The sequence below is a fragment of the Aegilops tauschii genome, chromosome 3 (assembly GCF_002575655.3).
Source record: "Aegilops tauschii subsp. strangulata cultivar AL8/78 chromosome 3, Aet v6.0, whole genome shotgun sequence".
Taxonomy (NCBI): Eukaryota; Viridiplantae; Streptophyta; class Magnoliopsida; order Poales; family Poaceae; genus Aegilops; species Aegilops tauschii.
The window spans coordinates 3233667-3255018 of record NC_053037.3 but is presented as its reverse complement, the minus strand read 5'-3'; the positions used below and the strand labels follow the sequence as shown (position 1 = coordinate 3255018).

Genomic DNA, 21352 nt, shown 5'->3' with positions numbered 1-21352 from the left:
CCGGTAGAGGTGGGCCTGGGTTCCCGACGGCCCCCGACTGTTACTTTGTGGCGGAGCGACAGGGCAGGTTGAGACCGCCTAGGAGAGAGGTGGGCCTAGCCCTGGTTGGCGTCCGCGGTTACTTTAAAATAACACGCTTAACGAGATCTTGGTATTTGATCTGAGTCTGGCCACTAGCCTATACGCACTAACCAACTACGCGGGAACAGTTATGGGCACTCGACGTCGCGCACTGGATTGGACCGTAAGCCTGCGCTTGTATTAAGGGGGCTAGGTCTGCTTCCGGTCGCCCTCGCAGCGTGCAGGTGTGCAATGGGCGATGGGCCCAGACCCATGCGCCATAGGATTTAGACCGGCGTGCTTACCTCTCTGTTGTGCCTAGGTAGGGCTGCGGCATGTTGATCTTCCGAGGTCGGGCATGACCCAGGAAAGTGTGTCCGGCCAAAGGGGATCGAGCGTGTTGGGTAATGTGGTGCACCCCTACAGGGAAGTTTATCTATTCGAATAGCCGTGATCTTCGGTAACAGGACGACTGGGAGTTGTACCTTAACCTTATGACAACTAGAACCGGATACTTAATAAAACACACCCTTCCAAGTGCCAGATACAACCCGGTGATCGCTCTCTCACAGGTCGACGAGGAGAGGATCGTCGGGTAGGATTATGCTATGCGATGCTACTTGTTGAACTTACCATCTACTCTCTTCTACATGCTGCAAGATGGAGGTGGCCTGAAGCGTAGTCTTCGACATGATTAGCTATCCCCCTCTTATTCTGGCATTCTGCAGTTCAGTCCACCGATATGGCCCTTTACACATACACCCATGCATATGTAGTGTAGCTCCTTGCTTGCGAGTACTTTGGATGAGTACTCACGGTTGCTTTTCTCCCTCTTTTCCCCCTTTCCCTTCTACCTGGTTGTCGCAACCAGATGCCGGAGCCTAGGAGCCAGACGCCACCGTCGATGACGACTACTACTACTACACCGAGGGTGCCTACTACTGCGTGCAGTCCGCCAACGACGACCAGGAGTAGTTTAGGAGGATCCCAGGCAGGAGGCCTGTGCCTCTTTCAATCTGTATCCCAGTTTGTGCTAGCCATCTTATGGCAAACTTGTTTAACTTATGTCTGTACTCAGATATTGTTGCTTCCGCTGACACGTCTATGATCGAGCACTTGTATTCCAGCCCTCGAGGCCCCTGGCTTGTATTATGATGCTTGTATGACTTATTTTATTTTAGAGTTGTGTTGTGATATCTTCCCGTGAGTCCCTGATCTTGATCGTACACGTTTGCGTGTATGATTAGTGTATGATTGAATCGGGGGCGTCACAAGTTATCTCCAACAGATTGAAGCAAGTCTTACCAGATATTATCTCACAAGAGCAATCAGCCTTTGTCCCGGGTAGACTTATTACTGATAACATTATCACAACGTATGAATGTCTCCATTTTATGAAGAGAAATAATGCAAATGAAAACATGTATTGTGCACTTAAGCTAGATATGATGAAGGCATATGATAGAGCGGAATGGGATTATCTACAAGCCACAATGTTGAAACTTGGTTTCACGAGAGGATGGGTGGACATTGTGATGAGTATGGTTCGCTCAATCAAATTCTTAGTTTTATTTAGTGGCAAGAAATTACATGAATTCACACTGTCGAGGGGTATTCGACGGGGAGACCCAATTTCTCTATACTTATTCTTGATTGCAGGAGAGGTCCTTTCGTGCCTCCTAAAATCTATTGACGAGTCATCCAACTTGGATGGCGTTCAGGTGGCCCCTTTGGCACCACCAGTCAACCATTTACTATTTGCAGATGACATCCTGCTGTTTTCCAAGGCCAGTGTGGATGCGGCAAACGAGGTTATCCCGTTGTTGCTCAGGTACTGTTAAGCTTCTGGACAGCGGATAAATAATGATAAATCATGAATTTTGTTCAGTAAGGATTGCTCTAAAAGTGTAAGGCTGGAAGTCAAGAATCAGTTACAAGTTCCAAACGAGTCTTTGAGTGCAAAGTACTTAGGCTTGCCATCAGACGTGGGTTCATCAAAGAATGGCTCCTTCAAGTACCTGAAGGATTACTTGTGGAGCAAAGCGTAGGGATGGATTGAACAGTCAATGTCGACAGCAGGGAAGGAGGTCTTAGTAAAGTCAGTCGCTCAGGCAGTACATGTGTTCTCTACGTCATGTTTTAAACTCCCAAGAGGATTGTGTGAACACCTGAACAGGTTGATTCGAAAATTATGGTGGGGAAGCAAAGATGGGCACAGAAAACCCCGTTGGGTGACCCAACCAAAGAGCATGGGAGGTATGGGCTTTAAAGACTTCGAGCTATTTAATTTGGCCTTATTAGCCAAGCAGGCGTGGCCTATGTTACAAAACCCAAATAGCTGAAGTGCGAGAATATTAAAGGGGGTTTACTTTCCAAATGGGAGTATTTTGAGTGCTGACCTTGGGAGCCACCCAAGCCAAATATGTCGTGCCATCATAGAGGGTAGGGACATTATGAAGCTAGGCCTGATTCGGCGAATTGGTAATGGAACAATGACGAATATTTGGAGAGATAACTGGATTCCGAGGGACGTCATGATGACGCCTTATGGTAGACGTAACAAGACTACTACTGAACTAGTATAGATCAAAGTTACCTATCGCTCTGCATTCTGCATTTACATTTTTTAGTGTTTTTTAAGTTATTGTTTAGTTTTTATGATATATAAGTTTCCAATATAAAATACAATAATTATCAATACACAATTATTTTCTATTTAAATATTTATTCTATTTTCATTATTGTGTAGTTAATGAGCTAAACATGCATTCAGCAAGAAAAATAAAATAATGAGGTAAACATGAACTTTTTCTAAAATTTCTGTGGATTTAAACAGTACAAGGTATATTATAAAATATTGTGTGATTGTTTTGGTATCAGCATTCAGGACCACAAGCACGCACAATTATTGTGTATCTTCATGTATTTTTAAAATACATAATTATTAAAAAAATCAAAAACATTGTATTTTCAAAACTATGTTGAACATTTTTTATTCAGATGCACTAATACTTTCTATAAGTTTACAGTAGTTGTAATATTTTGTTACATTTTTTTCAACCAAAAAATAATATAAAAATAAACATGAAATTAAAAATAAATAAAAAGAAATATTGTGCACGCCCGTATTAAAATAAAAATAAGAGAAATACTTGAAGAGATAAACAGAGCTCGATATAGGACTTCTAGCTTGTCTTAATTAGTACCAGAGGTTGGATTTTTTTCGTCACCTTGGGCGGGATGTGCACCACCGACGGGGAGGTCCGGGTGTTTTATTTTACTCTTTTTTTCCTATACTGACCTTTGGGGGCCATATTTTAATTTGTGCTGCTTTCTTACATAATCAAATTAAATGAGATGGTTTCTGCAAAAAAACATCATACGCACACCCAGCGCTTGCTCACTGCCAGACACTAACATGTGGGCCAACATCGTGCTGGCATGCCATGCAGGCAGGCCATACACCCGGGTACGTATGGAGGCACCGTATGTTCACCGTAAAACAAGTTATGACATCATTTTTGTGTATTTTACAAGTTTTGGGTACCAAACTGAGCGGTCCGAACAAGTTAAAGCACTCGTGGTATATTTAACTCTTTTTTTTTCTTGTGAGACGATTAGGAGTCTGTTCTGAGAACAAGTCACGAGTGAAAGAAGGATGCACACAAAGCGAGTGCGGCAGTGGGTCGGTTAATTCAGTTGATCGATCCGGCACGTACGTACACTCCCGTAGCATCAGTTCCTCCTCCGCATGCCAAGAGCGTGCGCGGGCTGCTCTGTTCCAACGCAACCAATTTGCCCATCACACACGGTGGGTGGTCGACACGAGACGACTATATTGGCGGATCAATGGCGTGAGGAGCAATCGCAGATGAACACTCGAGAGAATGAACAGTGCAAGCTAGCTCGCTCTTGGTCCACTGTAACCCACAATGGATCTTGACAAGACGAACACGGTGGTCGGCGACGGCGCGGCGAATGGGCAGGACCTAGAGCAGGCTCGCCGCGGCCAGGAGCTTCCCCCGGCTGCAGGCCATGCCACCAAGGGCCTCGCCGTCGGCCACCTCATCCGAGAGGTACTACACATGCATGCTCTGCGTTCACGCCATGCAGAGGGACGAGCACATCGAGACCATCAATTAATTTGCATCATTTCTGAGCATAATCTTAGAGTGTCATCAGTTGATTAGCGAACTGATGATCTTGTTAATATTAAGCTGTTGCTCGAGGGCGTGGCGACGTTCCTGGTGGTGTTCTGGTCGTGCGTGGCGGCGCTGATGCAGGAGATGCACCACGGCCTGACCTTCCCGACGGTCTGCCTTGTCGTCGCCCTCACCGTCGCCTTCGTGCTCGGATGGATGGGCCCCGCGCACCTCAACCCCGCCGTCACCCTCACCTTCGCCGCCTTCCGCTACTTCCCCTGGCGCAAGCTGCCGCTCTACGTCGCCACGCAGATCGGCGCCTCCGTGCTCGCCTGCCTCTCCGTCAACGCCATCATGACGCCGCACGACGACAACTTCTACGGCACCGCGCCCAGGCCCCCCGGGGCCGGCGCCCGGCTCCCGTTCCTCCTCGAGCTCCTCGCCTCCGCCGTGCTCATGATCGTCATCTCCACCGTCGCCACAAGCAACGCCGTAAGTACACGCAAGGATTTATTTTATTGCATGCGGGCGGGAGACGAAACTTTGGGCCGGAAACGAACGACACGTACCTGATCGACCGCTTCCATTGATGATTGGCTTGCATGCAGAGCAAGGCGGTGGTAGGGATCTCCATCGGTACGGCGGTCGGGACGCTCGGGCTGGTCATCGGGCCCGTGTCCGGAGGCTCGATGAACCCGGCGAGGAGCCTGGGCCCGGCCATCGTCTTCGGCCGCTACACCTCCATCTGGATCTACGTCGTCGCGCCCGTCGCCGGCATGCTGCTCGGCGCGCTCTTCAACAAGGCCGTCCGGCAGTCCGACGCGATCGTGGGCTTCCTCTGCGGCGGCAGGGGCGCGTCCAGCAGGGTGGTCATCGTCGGTCGCTCCGTCACAGGAGCGCCTGGAACGAACTAGCCAGCTAGCCGTTTTGGAAGTGGCATCAGTTGCTGTAGTCCACTTGTAAGAGCATGGAGATGGTGTAAATCACCAAAAAGCACTAAATGTATAACTTTACTACATCATCAAAAAACACATAACTCCAACAAATAATGTAGAATCGATAATCTAAAATTTGTGCTCCACCAGATGATGTAAAAACGGCCAACGGTCACGCGGCAGCAATGCTACAGCCGCACACTTCAGCCACACAATTTCAAATAAAAATTATCTCAAATTAAAATACAAAATTTCATTGGTCCACAATATCAAATTATTACATAATGCATCAGCTCGGAGGCACTCTTTGCCCTCGACAAGATCCATAAGGCGGGTACCAACATCCTTTATAGGAGTAATGCTATGCATTCAAAGTACACACTAGTTACTATTAACTCCGTCTGGATTTATTAGTTCTCATCGTATTTTGACTAGCAAACAAAATATTAACGCATGTCATAAAAATTGTATTGTTGGATTTGTATTTGAATGTAGTTTCCAATGACGTTATTTTTGGACCCTCATTAGTGCCGAATGTCAGGTATGAGCACATGGCAACTTCAAACGTTTTCGATGGCAAGTGTAGTTACGCGAGGAAGCAACTTTAGTTGGCAAGCATGACACCTTTCGTGCTTCAGTTTATTTTTGACAGAAACTTGCCTTGTGCCATTGGAATTTGCCATCCTTGCATGACTGAAATTGCCATCAAAAACCGTCAGGGTCGGAGTGTCACGCACCTGACGTGTGACACTTATCATTTGAGTTATTTTTTCCTACGTACAACTCATACTATTTTGTTAGTTAAAATTATGATCAAAATACGAGAAGGATTAGTAAAGCAGAATGGAGGTAGTAGCACATAAGCACAGTGCCAGCCCACCATGGCCTAGGGCCGGCCCTGATGTAGACATGCCTATGTACATCTACGTTGTACCTTTGTGTTTCTAATCTAAAGGAAAGAAAAAGACGAAAGCAATGGGACATATGCGGAGATGGAGACGGAGACCGTTGATTAGAATGAGCAAGGAATTGCCGGGCCAGAGTCAAACAACACTCCGGCGTCTTTTACTACCATGGAATGAGTAAGGAATGACGGGATGTGTCCTACATTTTACCATGGAGCAAAGGAGAAAGGGACTGCTGCACTTTGCTGTAGCATGGAAACCAAAACCGGCAAGTATGACACCTTTCGTGCTTCAGTATATTTTTGACAAAAACTTGCCTTGTGCCACTGCAATTTGCCATCCTTGTGTGATTGGAGTTGCCATAAAAAAACATCAGGGCCGGAATGCCCCGCACCTGACATCTGACACTTATCATTTGAATTATTTTTTCCTACGTATAACTCATACTATTTTTTCCATCAGTATATTATGATCAAAATGTGAGAAAGACTAGTAAACTAGGACCGAGGTAATAGCACCTAAGCACAGTGCCAGCCCGCCATGGGCTAGGGCCTGCCCTGATGTAGACATGCCTATGTACATCTACGTTGTACCTTTGTGTTTCTAAAGGAAAGAAAAAGACGAAGGCAATGGGACATATCACATCTACAGAGACGGAGACCGATGATTAGAATGAGCAAGGAATTGCCGGAGGCAGAGCCAAACAGCACTCCGGCGTCTTTCACCATGGAATGAGTAAAGAATGACGGGGATGTGTCCGATTTCGGGGTTGCTACATTTTACCATGGAACAAAGGAGAAAGGGACTGCTGCACTTTGCTGTAGCGTGGAAACCAAAACCGGCAAGAGCATCAGCATCTCAACCAAAAGAAAAAGCAGAAACAAAAAAGCAGCAGCATACATGCACACGTCGCTTCATGCATGCTTTAGCAAAGAGAAAACATGGCTTGGCTTGCAACCACAAGCAAAGGACCCTCTATTTAGCCACTAGTCATTCGTGCACTCTTTAGTTACAAAATAGGAGGAGCCAATCTGTTCTACCCCTTCTAGACCGGCTCTCGCATTCCTTCGGTCAAGAAGTTCTTCGCTTCTGTTTTGTCAAGCTAGCTGCTCTTGTCTGCTATCAAGGTCAAACTTGTGCCACATTAAACCTTCGCACCTCATTGTCGTTAACAAACGTAACATGCTGTTGTTGTGTGTGCAGGCGCTGCGGCAAGAGAGATCTTGGACTGATGGGTTAGACTGATCGGATCTGCGGCGGCTTTCCTCTCCTGTTCTTTGACAGAGGAATTAATGTATTCATCATGAGTCCTCATCAGTTTAAGATTGGTTAAATTTTCTGCTGGTTTTCTCTCTTGCATTGGGCTTCGATGGACGAGGAATCCAGTCCCCCTGAAAATGAGCTGGTAATTCTCTTGTGCATTTTATACGTTCACAAAGTAGTACGTAGTACATGCATGCAGTGGCGTTCTCACTGAAATTGTATGGGACATTCTTGGTTATGAGATAGCGAAAATGGCCATGGCACGCTAACACACAACTATATATATTTGTAGGCATGTCAAATCTCTCTGCTAAAGGACTAGATACGTGTAGCGATGCTCTCGCTTTGTCGTTTCGCTCGGTAGGAAAGAGGGCCCCAGAATGCACTGCCTTCGGAAGGGTGGTTCTTTTTGTTCTGTTTAAGATGAAATTAAGTGTCAACATGAAATCAAAATAAAGATGAGCCTAGCTATTATCATAGAACTGCACAAGGAGTGAAAAAGGTGTGGAGTCAAGCAATGTATCAGTCAAGTCCTAGTGTTTTTTAAACGGAGGCAAAAGATTAATTAACAGAAAACCAGGCAAAACTGTCACAAAATCCGAACATAGGAAAAACCCTGGATACATGTATATCATTGTATGCAACTTCATTACTGCCTCTCCGGCCATACACCGGGGCTGGCCCTGATTACGGATGTGTCAATGGCCCATTAACTTGAAGGAAAGAAGGCATAACAATACAAAAAGCAGGGCCTGAATGTACTATATTTTTCAAAAAGTATGACTAAAACCAAAGCATACAAATAATCTTCTTCTTAATATATATATACGATCAATTAATTTACTGCTAGCACAAGAACCAAGGACCATAGTGGGCCAATAGCAAGGAATTGCCTCACACAACACATCAGTATAGATCAGTGCGCATCTGCTCAAAAAACAATACAGGTCAAGGCATATATATGTTTTGATCGCTTTTAGCGTAGGAAATCAAGAGTCACAATTAATCCATGGGAATGAAGAAACAATAAGTAATACTCCCTCCGTTCCATATTACTCGTCGCTGATTTACTAAATCAGCGACGAGTAATATGGAACGGAGGGAGTAGTTCTGTCATGTTACATGCAGAAATAAAAAAAAAACTCACCAGGAGATGAAAGAACATATTAAGGCTCCAGCCTCCAGGAACCAACATCACCTTCTTTACTTCATACTCATTTAATTTCTGGAATAGGAGAATATAAGCTTCAGTGGCCAATGAATAATTTCTGAAATTGGTATGGCTATATAGCAATATTGTGTACTACAACACGTAAAAAAATCAACAATACGAAGTGCCATATTAGTCTTTATGTGTGAAGTCTGAAAACTATTCTTAGATTCCCATCAAGGCAGATTGATTTACAGCTCTAAATCCAGATGCAGCAGCTCAAACCGTGAACTCACAATCAAGTTTGCATCCTAGGTTTTAGGAATATCATAAGAAGCCAGCAATTAACACTAGTAGAAAAGGGGGCTTTTGTCCCGGTTGGTAAGGGCCTTTAGTCCTTCTTACACGAACCGGGACTAAAGGCCGTCCACGTGGACGCAGCCTGGAGCTCCACCTTTAGTCCCGGTTGGTGTTACCAACCGGGACTAAAGGAAATTTTATGATATATTTTTTTGAAAAGTTTTTTTGCGATTTTTTTTTATTTTTAAATTTCTGAATTATTTTAACCTCTAATCTCTAATCACCACCCCTCATCACTGCTCAATTTATCCTCTAATCTCTAATCACCCCTCATCATTCCAAATCATCTAACTTCCCGGACGGTCACCCATCCTCTCACTACTCCAGCCTGGGCACGCTTAACTTTCGGGTTCTATTCTCCCTCGTTTCCAAGTCTGCACTTGTTGTTTTCCTAACAATAATAAGATGTCAATTCTATTAACCCTCAGGAATTTAGCTTGAGCATGAAGTGACACATTTCACTGTTTGAGTTTGAAACTATTGTTTTAAAAAACAATAATTATTTAGTAACACTAATATTTCTGGAATAATTAGTTTGACCATTGTTTGACCACTGTTTGACCACTGTTTGAACACAGTTTGACCAGATTTGACCAAAATTCAAAAAAACTGAAATAATTATTTAGTAACACTAATATTCTAGAATAATTAATTTGACCATTGTTTGACCACAGTTTGACCACGATTTGAAATTTTTTGAATTTTATTGCCTCTCCAGATCTTAAAAGCCCCGTATCTTTTTTTCTGTTAGGTTTTTGAGGATTTTGAAAATGTTTAACAGGGTTCCCCCCATTAAATTCGGATGTAACTTTTCGAGTAGATGATTTTTCATATAAAAAACTTTTTCATCCGAGTTCGTATGCAAAAGTTATGCCCATTTTAAGAAATTCCAGGGAGATTTTGCAAATAAAGTCGAAATTCATATTTGTTAATTTTCCCAACAACTAGACCACATATCACATGGGAAACTTATTTTATTTTATTTTTTTGACATTTCCATCATTTTCTTTTGTTTTTTCTAAAACTGAAAAGGCGGTCCACGGGGGCGCGGGGGGGGGGGGGGGGGGGGGTAGAGTTTGATGGGCCCTTTAGTACCGGTTCGTGCCATGAACCGGTACTAATGCCTCAAAGCCCATTAGTACTGGTTGGTGGCACCAACCGGTACTAATGCGCATCGCACCCTTTAGTCCCGGTTCGTGGCACCAACCGGGACTAAAGGGCCCAGGTGAACCGGGACTAATGCCTTAGCCGCACGAACCAGGACCAATGCTCATATTAGTCCCGGTTCGTGACTGAACCGGGACTAATGTGAATATTGCTCTGTGACGAAAGCCCTGTTTTGTACTAGTGTAAAGGTGATTGCCACATACATCATCTGGAGATTAAAAAAAAGCCCAAATCCAAGAAGAAAATGTATTCAAAGTTGAAATCCAAAAATCAATGGAATTACACCGCGCGCTTCTGTCAAAACATTGAACTAGCAAGACATCAAAAGAAAGATTTTATCGACCATGCAGAACACTCAAATGCCGAAACGAACAGGTCGGGTAAATTCCACTAAAGTTAAAAAAAGAGCGGCCCTACTCACGATGGCCAAATTCTCCTTATCTTTAGCAATATTTATTAAAAATATATTATATTGTATGAGAATACATGCAAGAGGAACACCCTTATCATTTGAGCGAAGTGTAGGCAGAAAAAATGAATATGGAATGAGGATAAAGAGACCCATCTATCTACAAATTCTATTTACCAATTTCTAGATCAAATACTTGATGCACCATTTACCACTACAAACAATTTGTTTTTCTCTTTATTTCTTCCCCTAAAAGAAAGCAAGATTTGAACTTCCAAGACATCAAATCCCCTCCCCATTGGTCCTAAAACAAAGAAAGATAGGTATCTATTACAAAAAAGATAAGTCTATATAGATTAGGGTATGTACCACTAATCAATCTTTCAATTGAACGTAAATGTATTCAATGTCAGACTCTTCATCCTTGGACCACATTTGAGGCACGTAAGCATATGACAATACTCTACAATAGCAACCACTGAAATCACCTTTCGCACCACCTATGCTAGCGGAGGAAGCTCCTCCGATTATTGCAGAGCCAAGAACGCATAGATGGTGACATCTGTAAACTTAGTATATTATAAGCTAGCACATTATAGAAAGGCCTATCAAAATTTATGAATCAATGACACGATATTATGAAAACCTCTAAGAAAACACTCACAAACTAATTCCTCGTATTAATGAACTAATTCGACCAACTTACATGCTTCCACTCCCACATCACTTCCATGTGGTAGAGAAAATGTTGAAAAGCTCATGTAAATGCGCAATAACAAAACATTCAATGCCGAAAGATTTTCTTGTCTTCCACCGTCTCAATACGAAAGATCAATACAAAGATTAATGCAAGCACTACAATAACTTTTTTCTGACATGTCCACAACTACATATATATATATCACTATTCACTGACACGACACAACTACAAAGTAGGGAAAAACACAATATTGAGATGGTAACAATATAGATGTATCAGCGAAGTTTACAAGCCTATCTATAAGTATAAATGGAGAATGTGGTATCAAGCATAATGTCCCTAAGCTCGACACCAGGAACCATATAATTTGAATTTATTCAATCCAAGACTTATGTGCTATTTAAGTTTCATCAGCCAGACCAACACAATAACTTTCAGAAAAAGCTCGTCTTAACTTTTGACACTGAAGGACTCCCTCCGTTCACAAACATAAGGACTACATAAGGATTTAAATGAGTGAACAAACACACTAAAACGTCTCTATATACATCCCATTCACAAAAGAAGTTAGAACATCTAATATTTGTGAACAGAGGAAGTACATAAGAGTTACAAATAATTGCCCGGTCTGTAGGTTGGCGAAATTAGCAGCTTTAGTGCCTTGTGGGTATTGGGTAGCTTTCCTAGGGACTTATCCCACTATCTGACCTGAACTACAGTGAGAACATTCTCCAAGATTCTGGAACAAAGCATCTATAAATGAAAAACCATGAAGTGGCAGCGAATAAAGGAACCCGGAGAGGTACTATATACTGAACAGGGCATATATAACTGAACAATACATGTAGATGGTGTTGGAGCTGCATCTCGCAGCATACTCCTCCGTGCCTACATTTGGAATTCAATCCTGCCATACAACTCATGCCACTACTTATGTCTATTAACTGCATGCATTAACCACTAACTACCTATCCTCGTCCAAAGCCACGCAATGCCTCCTGGAACCTCTCCATGATCCATTTGACTCGACTCCTAATTAACAGCTTATTGACTTAGAAAACTGCATGCGGCTAATTAACCATACGTGCATGCATGCGACTGCTCGCCCATGCACTTCCTCCATTTCTAAAGAACTTGGCAAAACACACGCCCACTAACACAAATCCTAATAAAGACTTAATACATTATGTGAATCCGCCATTTTACCTTGTACCGGAGTGTTTGCCGAGTGTTAATTCACGAGTACTCAACAAACATAGCCTTTGCCGAGTTCTTCGGAAAGTACACTTGGCAAACATCTAACAGTAGGTAAACTCAAGGTTTGCCCAGTGTTGCACTCGGCAAAAAAGAAAAAGAACATAGAGAAAAAAGAGCAAAGGCGCATCTTTGTGCATTGTCTAAAGAAACACTCGGCAAAGATTTTTTTCTATTTTTCTTTTCTTTCACTTTCTCTTATTTCTTTCCTTTTGTATATTCGTTATTTTATCTCTATCCTTTTTATTTTTATTACTTTATTTTGTTTTAATTTCCTGTTTTTTTTCCTTTTATTGTCTTTCTATTTATTTTCGTTTGTGTAACACGAAAAAGTTGATAAAAAATAGGTTGGAAAATAATACTTGTGTTAATGAGTCTATATATATAGACCTTATTCAAGAAAATAAAAGGAATTACGAACATCGTGGTTCCCGTAGCCGTCCCCAGAAATGGAGCTTACTGGTTTTAAATTTCTAGAAAATGCAAATGAAGTCTAAAACAGAGGCCCGTATATGTTTTCTTCTCTGTCCGAACGGCACTGTCCAGACCACTTTTGCAATCCGACAGAGACCCGTATATGTCCTCTTCTCTGTCCGAACATACGGATTCTGGTGCCGGACATCCAGCTGACCAACGACAAATCACCACGTATCCACGCCCCCCCACCCCCCTCTCTCTCTCTCTCTTCTCTGTCCTTAAAAAAGAAAGCACAGACCGTGGTGCCACCACGAGGGCATCCGCCATGGTGGCCGACGAGCCCTCCATCCCCGTCGCCGCCTCCTCCTACCTCTCCTCCCCATGGCCGCCGACGAGCTCTCCATCCCCGTCGCCGCCGATGAGCCCTCCATGCCCGTCGCCGCGGAAGATGTTGAGCGCTGCCGCAAGGTTGGTGCGGGCGTCCTCAGTGCCGTCGTAGTGCTGGTGGATGACGCGGATGAGGGAGAGGAAGACGCACGCCGACACCGAGAGTAGCTGCATCCAGGAAAGCTCGCGTAACTTCGTCACCGCGCGCGCGTGGACGCGTCGGACGCAGCTGTCGTTGTGGTCGCGCACCCGCGACCACGCGACCACGCTTGTTGTGGCCGCGCCCGATGCCGCTTCTGTTGTGGCCGTGTGCCCGCGCTCACGCTCGTCGTCGCCGCACCCGAGCTTGCGTGCCGTTGTGGCCGCGCATGACGACGCTGCCATTGTGGCCGCGCGCCCGTGGTCAGGCTCGTCGTCACCGCGCCCGAGCTTGTGTGCCGTCGTGGCCGCGCCCGACGCCCCTGTCGTCGTGGTCGCGCGCCCGAGCTCGCCTGCCTCCGTTGCCGTGTGCGCATGGCCGCGCCACTGCCATTGTGGCCGCGCCCTTCGTCGCCGTGCGCGTGGCTGCGTCCGAGCTCGCGTGTCGTCGTCGCCGCTTCCCGAGCTCGCATGCCATCGTCGCCGCGTGCCCGTGGCTGCACTCGACGCCCCTACCGTCGTGGTTGCGCGCCCGAGCTCGCCGGGCTCTATCGCCGCGCCCACCCGACCCAAAAGCTGGTCGCGCCGCGTCGCGCCACTTTCTCAGCTGGCCAGGCAGTGCTGGCTCATGCCGCAACCACGAGCTTGCCGAACCGTGCCAGCATTTCCAGTGTCCTGACCAAGTCGCCACGCCGCACACCAACCGATTCGATAAAATGTCCGAGAAAACAGAGATGGATGTTTGCATCTAGCGTTGAATTGCACGCTTCTGTATCAGTGTCCGGACCTCTGTCCGGACGTAAAAATGGACATTTACAGTACAAATATACAGGTTAGCGTTGAAGATGCCCTAAGGTAGGGCACGAATAGGACTTACACTACAAGGTAGGGCATGAGTAGGTAGTCCTCCTTATTTGCATTTCATGTGGTCATGCAGATTCGTCATTTCGGTTGAGAGGTCTTTGTACACATCGTAATATGGCGTGATCAGGGATATGAATATCCCACCATTTAGGACCCTTTTCTCCCTTGTCTGATTGGGGAGTTTCTTCGTACGCCAAGGATTTCTTCATCACCCACGTCTCACCCGGTTTATAGTTGATACCGGTGCTGGAAAATTATGTGTCCCGTCGCCCCAGTACCGACACCCGCCACATAGCCAGTAGCCGGCTTCATCATCTTCTCGAGAGCCTTATGAATGCCTTGTTAATAGGTTCTTCCCACCATTTGGCAGACTCCTGCCTTTGCTTTATCTGCAATAATACCGTGAACCATTTAGAAACAAACTTACTTCAAAAAATCTACTTAATTAGATCAAATAAAATAAAGTGGGTTGATTACCATTTTGTCGTGCACAGTATTTGTTTTCCGGTTGACGAAGGCATATGTTGCCCAGTCTTAGGGTCAAATCTCATGCTGCACATGACAAAACCCCTTTTGCACAGGTCCTGGTATTCTGAGCAGAGGGTTCTTTACCTGCTACATGTGTTAGAAATTAATATGTGATTTTGTCATTTTTCTGTAGCTCGCATAAAAACGTATTTCATCATGGAACTTCACAGAGAAGTAGGATACATCCATATGTATATGTGTAATTGTTTTCAGAATTTTTTGAAACTTAAATATTTGAATTTCCATTGGGCATTTCCGGTGACTAGGTCGTGCAGCCAAGCTATCTCAAGGACTACCTAAATGCAGAGCACGCAGCGCACACATTAGACCGTGCCCTCGTACGGCTACAAAGCTAACTGAACAAAACGAACAAGGAGAAACTAAATAAAGATAGTTCTCAAGAAGCAAAACATTCAGCCCTTGATCCGGTGGACCAGCATTAACTAAACAAATACTCCCTCCGTTCATTTTTATAAGACGTTTTAGACATTTAAGACAGCACCTAAAACAATTCAACTTCAACTGTCTTAAACGACTTACAAAAATGAACAGAGGGAGTAATAATCATTAGATTTTCATAACTGTACCAAAACAGTACTAATTATTGTGATTCAAATGAGTGCTCAAACATCAATTTCTTTGTACAGATATGCACTAATGGTAGTATACATTATATTAGTGGTGCAGCTAGCAAAGGTGTTCTAACTTATTAACATGTCTTGACAGCCCATTTGGTCAAAGGATGTTAATGGCGCCAGAGAGGAAATATTTCAGTTTCTTCGAGTCGAGAACAACTTGAAGGTCATCTATATTGATGGTTGGGATGGATTCGGGGCATCCGCCATTCTTAGATCCATAGCAGAAGTGCTCCCATCTAGGAGAACCACTGCAGAACTATGCTTTGATAGAATAATTTATGTAGATTGCTCTGAGTGGAAAAATAGAAGAGCAGTGCAGAGGACAATTGCAGAGGAACTGCAACTTGACCACTCAGTGATGGCCATTCTAGATGAGCAGGATGAAGAGGATGATTTTAACAAAGTTGATGAAAGCTCAAGGAATGAGATACACAATGTCGGGAAAGTGATTAATCAAACCCTGAGGGGCACCAAGTTGATGATGATTTTTCTTAATGGAAGTGATGAAGAGGTTGACGTAAGCACCTTTGGCATTCCTCTTGCAATATTTGACAACAATATAATAATATGGACCTTTAGCAGAAGGAATCACGTCCGTTCAAAGGATGCACTAAGATATACTCATGCTTTCTCTCTTTTCTATCATTCTATCAAAGAATTTTCATGGCGGGAGTTTCTTCGACTGTTGTCTCAACAAGCTATTGCCATAGTTGCTCGCAATCCATTTGTGCCAGAGATCGACCCAACAATGGTAGCAGATTGTTGTCTCTATGAGTTATTCCTGCATTATAATTTCCACACTGTCACTGAGTTTAATTGGGTTGGTCATGCTTCCAACTTTTGGATATGTGATGCGATCATACAAGGGGACAGGGCAATGGATATTAGTAATCTGTTGCATAGAGAGATAAATTGGGTGTGTGATTCCTCTTTGCCTGATGGTGTGCTTGAAGAGTTCATGCGAGATTTCGTGACTCCTTTTTGGCTAGTTACAGATGACTATGCCTATGAAGAAGGTCCATACCGTTGGATATCAATCACATCAAGCAAAATGGATTTGCAAACTATATTGATGCGCAAAGAACAAAGCAATATGGAAATACAGGGCTTGCGAAATATACCTGTAGAGACATCATCTTTCTTCTTGGCATTTGAAAGTTCTAGTCAACAACGATGTTTACCAGATGGCTTGTTTGAATGTGCCAACAAGCTTGGTGTGCTAATTCTCAGTTGCTGTGCCTTCGATTTTGCATCACCCCCTTTCCAGAAGTGTCAGAGCCTAAGATTTCTTGGATTGAACCATTGTACAAATAGTAAATCAGGTGAAGGAGAGGATAATGCAGAGTGGACATACTTATGTAACGTATCGGTGTTGGACCTACGTTACACAGAATGGAATGAAATCTTATGTGAAGAAAAGATGGATCTCATGACTAACATCACAGAGCTAAATATAGAGGGAGTCTGGAGTCAGCAGTGCGTAGGTAACCTACAAGGTCGACTACCTAACCTCCAGAGGCTACGGATAACCAAACCAATATATAAGGGGAAGCCAGCAGAGGATTTTGATAACTCTTTTGTAGATAAGACAAGTATGAAAATACTCGACTTGTCAGGGAACAGTGACATGGAAATTCTTCCAGCAAGCATATCGAAGGCAAGTAGCCTTCAGTTGCTTGTACTCGATGGTTGCAATGGACTGGAAAGCGTTGGCGGGCTTCCTTCCTCCCTTGAATCCTTTAGCTTTAATGGACATGGGCCAGCTTCTCAATGGACACAAACTGTTGCGCTACCTCCGGAACAATTCCGCCGGTCCACAATTGAAGACTCTAACATGGATATTAGAGTGTCTGAGATCTCCTTAGCAGGCTGCACACAGTTGAAGAACCTGTTTTTGTGTTGGTTACCCAACCTTGTGGAATTGGACCTCTCTGGAATTGCAATCAAGATATTTGACTTGAATACTATGGTGGTGCAAGTCCCGAAGCTCAAGAGAGTATTTCTAATAGGATGCACGCGACTTCGTGCAATAATTCCGTTGCACGAGAGTGGCTCTGAGATAAAAAAAGAATTGGAGTTATTGTGCATAGACACCCGAGTTGGAACAGTGTGTTCTCGGCCATCCATCAACTGGACCAAATCCTTCAAGTTCGAATTGCATGTTGTTGCCGCGGATGCGAGGCTTACTCGCTCTGTGAAGGGTCTCTTGTTGCCTTATGTACAAAAAGGCATAATGAAGGATGTTTCTTGTAATATCCATGTCACCTCCTCAGCTGTGCACAATGAAGTTGTTCAATTTGAAGCAACCAGCCCAAGTGATCAAGAGAGTTTGCAACAGCTTATTCCAGCAGGCCCGTATAGTGATGTCCTTGGCATGGTTGGCAATCCCCCATTGCAGGATTTCCCGCAAGCTCCGACGACTACAAAGCGGGACCATCATATAGAGATTGCTAAAGGGAGCAGCTATGTGGAGAGCGAACTGCTAGGAGATCTAGGTTATTTGGTGGGAACTAGTGCCGAGTCACTGCATGTGCATGACACATCGATACGTGCAATTGCTCTTTATGAGTTTTATCAGTTTGCCCTTAGGTGGTGCTGCGTGGAGAGGTGCCCAGAGTTGGATGTCGTCTTCCCTTCGGCATCGACTGGATTTAATGTACTGCAGACCTTCTGGGCGTCGGATCTCCTAACAGCCCGCTGGATTTGGGGTAAAGCTTCATACAAGGGTTTCTTTTCCCACACCACCAATACCTTTCCAAATTTACAGCACCTCCACCTGCGCTCCTGCCCTACACTCCAGTTTGTGGTCCCGCTGTATGGCTTGTCCTTCCCCAGCTTGAAGACCCTCCACATCATCCACTGTGGCGACCTCGTGCATGTCTTCGAACTAAACATGGATTACCCAGAGGAAATAACCATCCTCAGTGCAAGATTTCCGAAGCTGACCACCATCCACCTGCACGACCTCCCGAAGCTGCAGCAGATATGTGAGATCAAGATGGTGGCGCCCGCGCTCGAGAGTATCAAGATCAGGGGCTGTTGGAGCCTGCGCCGGCTTCCATCCGTGGGCGCCCGTGGCCAAGGCAAGAAGAAGCCGGCGGTCGAGATCGAGAAGGACATGTGGGACGCTATGGAGTGGGACGCCGACCACCGCCCCGATCACTTCGAGGTGCCGGTCCACTCGCGCTACTACAAGGAGAAGCTACCCAGGGTCTCCGTTCTGAGGTACGCTATGTGCATATTACTACCGAGTCCATCTTTGTACGATTGTACTGCTTCATGTGGTTGCATTCAGTCACTCACCATTTTGTTTCTCCGACTCCCACATCGCCTAGGTGAACTCTGTGCTGCCGTGTTAGTTTCTTCCGTCGCTACATCAAAACGATGGGTGGGTGCTCCTGCTTCTGCTGCTGAATCGAGTGCTTGGTTTGCTTGTGTGTTTGCTTGGATTGATATTGTGTGGCGTTGTTGCTAATGCCTGTTGTGGGAGCTTATGGTGGCTCTCACCTTGTGTTATATTGTGGCTTTCAAATAAGAGGGACAGGTCGGTGCCTGCATACACTGACCTGGCCGATGCGTGCGTGGGCGCGTGTGCGGCTATGTGTGTGCATCCACCAGGCTGCATTTGCGCGTGTGTGTGGTTTAATGAGTGCCTGCTTGCTATGCGTGTGGAATTGTAATAGCTGTCTGCCGATGTATCTCTACATGGCTAGCTGCTTGTGAGTGTGACTATGCATTTGAGAGTGTTTGCCATGTATTATTATCTGAACTTCTGAACCAAAAAGCGGCTCAGCTGGTTGTGTGTGCGCTTGTGCGTGCATTGACCTGCTAGCTGCTTGTGTATCTGTTTGCTATACTTACGAAAAAAATTGAAAAAGCAGCAGCTATCTGTGCTGGTTGTTGCAATCGCCTGGCTCTCTGTGTGAATAATTGGCCCATCTGTGAAATCTGTGCAAGTCAAGCATCCGAGTTATGGCTAATTTTTATTTATTTCTGAGAATTGAAATAGTGGTTTAAAGTATCGCACCGACACTACTGCAGATTATAGTGCTCATGTGTTTCAATGATCTTACTGCTATTTTTAAACACAAGCTATTTTTTGGGAGAAGCTCATTTGACTACGGTTGCAGTTAACTCAACTGATAGTAATACACCATGCTAGTAACTAGCACAGTTCATCTAAAAAAAGTAATTAACTAGCACAATTCAGCAATATGGCAACTATTTACTACTAGGACGTTCAGTCCGAAGGACCGTCAGGTACCTGATCGGAGCACATAACCCATCAGGGCAACTACCCAAAGGAAACAAAGTTGGCGGCACACTCTGATCTCGCAGACATCCTACTTCAACCTTCAACCTTGCGGCGCATCAAAATAAAATTACTCAGCTTCTGCAGCCAGCTCTGCAACCATCAACTCTAATTATATGATCAGATGAAGGTACTTAAGAAATCACCCTCACGAGAAGCAATTAATCTCACTCTCCTGCACTATCGATTTCTAGAAACAGTTGGATCCGAGGATTATTCAACTTTATGCACGCGAATGAAGCTTCTTAGTTAAGCTCAGATACACCTCAGAATCTGAGATGCATCCAGCAAACGACAATAAATGGACTAAATCAAGTAGGACTAAAACACAGGTCAAACTGAAAAGTGATCATGGAATACTTATGCTTGACGATATCATTACTAATTAACAAAGCAATTCGAACTTAGATGAACCATGCCTTGCATAGCTCAATTCGATATTTCGCTTGGATTGCTTGATGAGTGGGGACTCTAGATTATCAACAAACTCCTGAAGCTAGCTATGTGAAGCAAAATTCGATATTCTAGTTTTCAGAAAATTGACTCCATGCTGGTCATGTTATTTACTTATGAAGCATATAATATTGCTCCATTCTGAAAACTAGTGCTAAGAACTACTGGAATCTTCCCAACATGTAAACATGATTGAGTGGTCAATCTAGACAGATGGTATTGACTATTGAACTTAATTACTCCCTCCGTAAACTAATATAAGAGCGTTTAGAATACTAAAGTAGTGATCTAAACGCTCTTTACAGAGGGACGGAACCACGACGAGTAAATCGGAACGGAGGGAGTAGTTTACAGAGGGAGTACTAGATTTACCTTGTTTGCATCTGCCATCTGGCCGGGCCGTCGAAACTGGTCAGCAGCGACACCAATCCAACTCTGAAGTCTGAATACAGCATGCAGGTAGTTGAGTTTGCAGATTCAGACAAAGACAAATGAACCAAAGAAAATATACAGGGTTCGATTCAGATTTCACTGCAGCTTCCCATTCATCCATACCAATCCATGCATCACCAATCCATACCTCATCAATTCATCAGTCATCAACTCATCATCCATCCGTACCAATCCATACATTGCGCATTGCACCAAAAACAGAACAGAACAGAGGCAGAGTTTGACAGAGGAGCTTGCCTCGCGATGGAGTTTGGCTCATGGTGGGCCGTGCCGGTCCAAGGAGCCGGAGCTGGCTGTGGCTGGTACAGGCTCGTGGTCGGCGTAGAAGCAGCCGCTGGGCCGGAACCAGCGGTCGGACGCAGCCGTGTCGCCGGAGCAGTGGCGGCGATATGGGAGGACAGGGAACGAGAGAATGGGAACCCCATTATCCTGTTCGATCTGGCCCATTGAAGTGCGAGTTGTTTTTTCTTTTCTTGGGGGTTTTCGTCACCACAATTTTTTTTTCTTTTCTTCATTTAGTTTCGCGAGCGGCAGCGAGCGCCCGGCCGCCGGCTAGACCAGTCCTTATTTATTTATTACTTATTTTTTGTATTCCTATCTAATTTAATACTTTTTTTCATGTGTTCTACTACCAATCATCCATAGGTTTATTTTTTATGTTAAAGCTTGTCCAAACGTATGAAAGAACTGGATTTGATTTTAAAGTTTGAGGATGCTCCACTCTCGATATTTTTTAACAACATACCAACAATACGGCGAATTCTAAATTCTTGGTTCCTCCTAAGTCAATCTTCTGCGAGCTAATGTGTCTACAGTA

The 21352-nt window shown here is 44.5% G+C and overlaps 3 protein-coding genes across 3 annotated transcripts; 2 read left to right on the top strand and 1 right to left on the bottom strand.

Annotated features, from left to right (window-relative positions):
- The first annotated feature begins 3335 nt into the window (after positions 1-3335).
- Positions 3336-5116, top strand: LOC109770355 (aquaporin NIP4-1-like). Its single transcript, XM_073495834.1, has 3 exons — positions 3336-4136; positions 4278-4694; positions 4811-5116. The coding sequence occupies exons 1-3, from the start codon at positions 3993-3995 to the stop codon at positions 5114-5116; spliced, it is 867 nt and encodes a 288-aa protein (XP_073351935.1). The 5' UTR covers positions 3336-3992.
- Positions 5117-7033: 1917 nt separating this feature from the next.
- LOC109770339 (uncharacterized) lies at positions 7034-19228 on the top strand. The gene is made up of 4 exons (XM_020329045.3): positions 7034-7169; positions 7246-7447; positions 15406-18542; positions 18653-19228. The coding sequence occupies exons 2-4, from the start codon at positions 7412-7414 to the stop codon at positions 18654-18656; spliced, it is 3177 nt and encodes a 1058-aa protein (XP_020184634.1). The 5' UTR covers positions 7034-7169; positions 7246-7411; the 3' UTR covers positions 18657-19228.
- On the bottom strand, positions 12584-20993 carry LOC120976328 (uncharacterized). Its single transcript, XM_073509744.1, has 4 exons — positions 20773-20993; positions 20455-20524; positions 14629-14763; positions 12584-14540 (listed from the first exon to the last, which is right to left on the bottom strand). Exon 4 carries the CDS (start codon positions 13531-13533, stop codon positions 13129-13131), a length of 405 nt encoding a protein of 134 aa, XP_073365845.1. The 5' UTR covers positions 13534-14540; positions 14629-14763; positions 20455-20524; positions 20773-20993; the 3' UTR covers positions 12584-13128.
- Between the last annotated feature and the right edge of the window lie 359 nt (positions 20994-21352).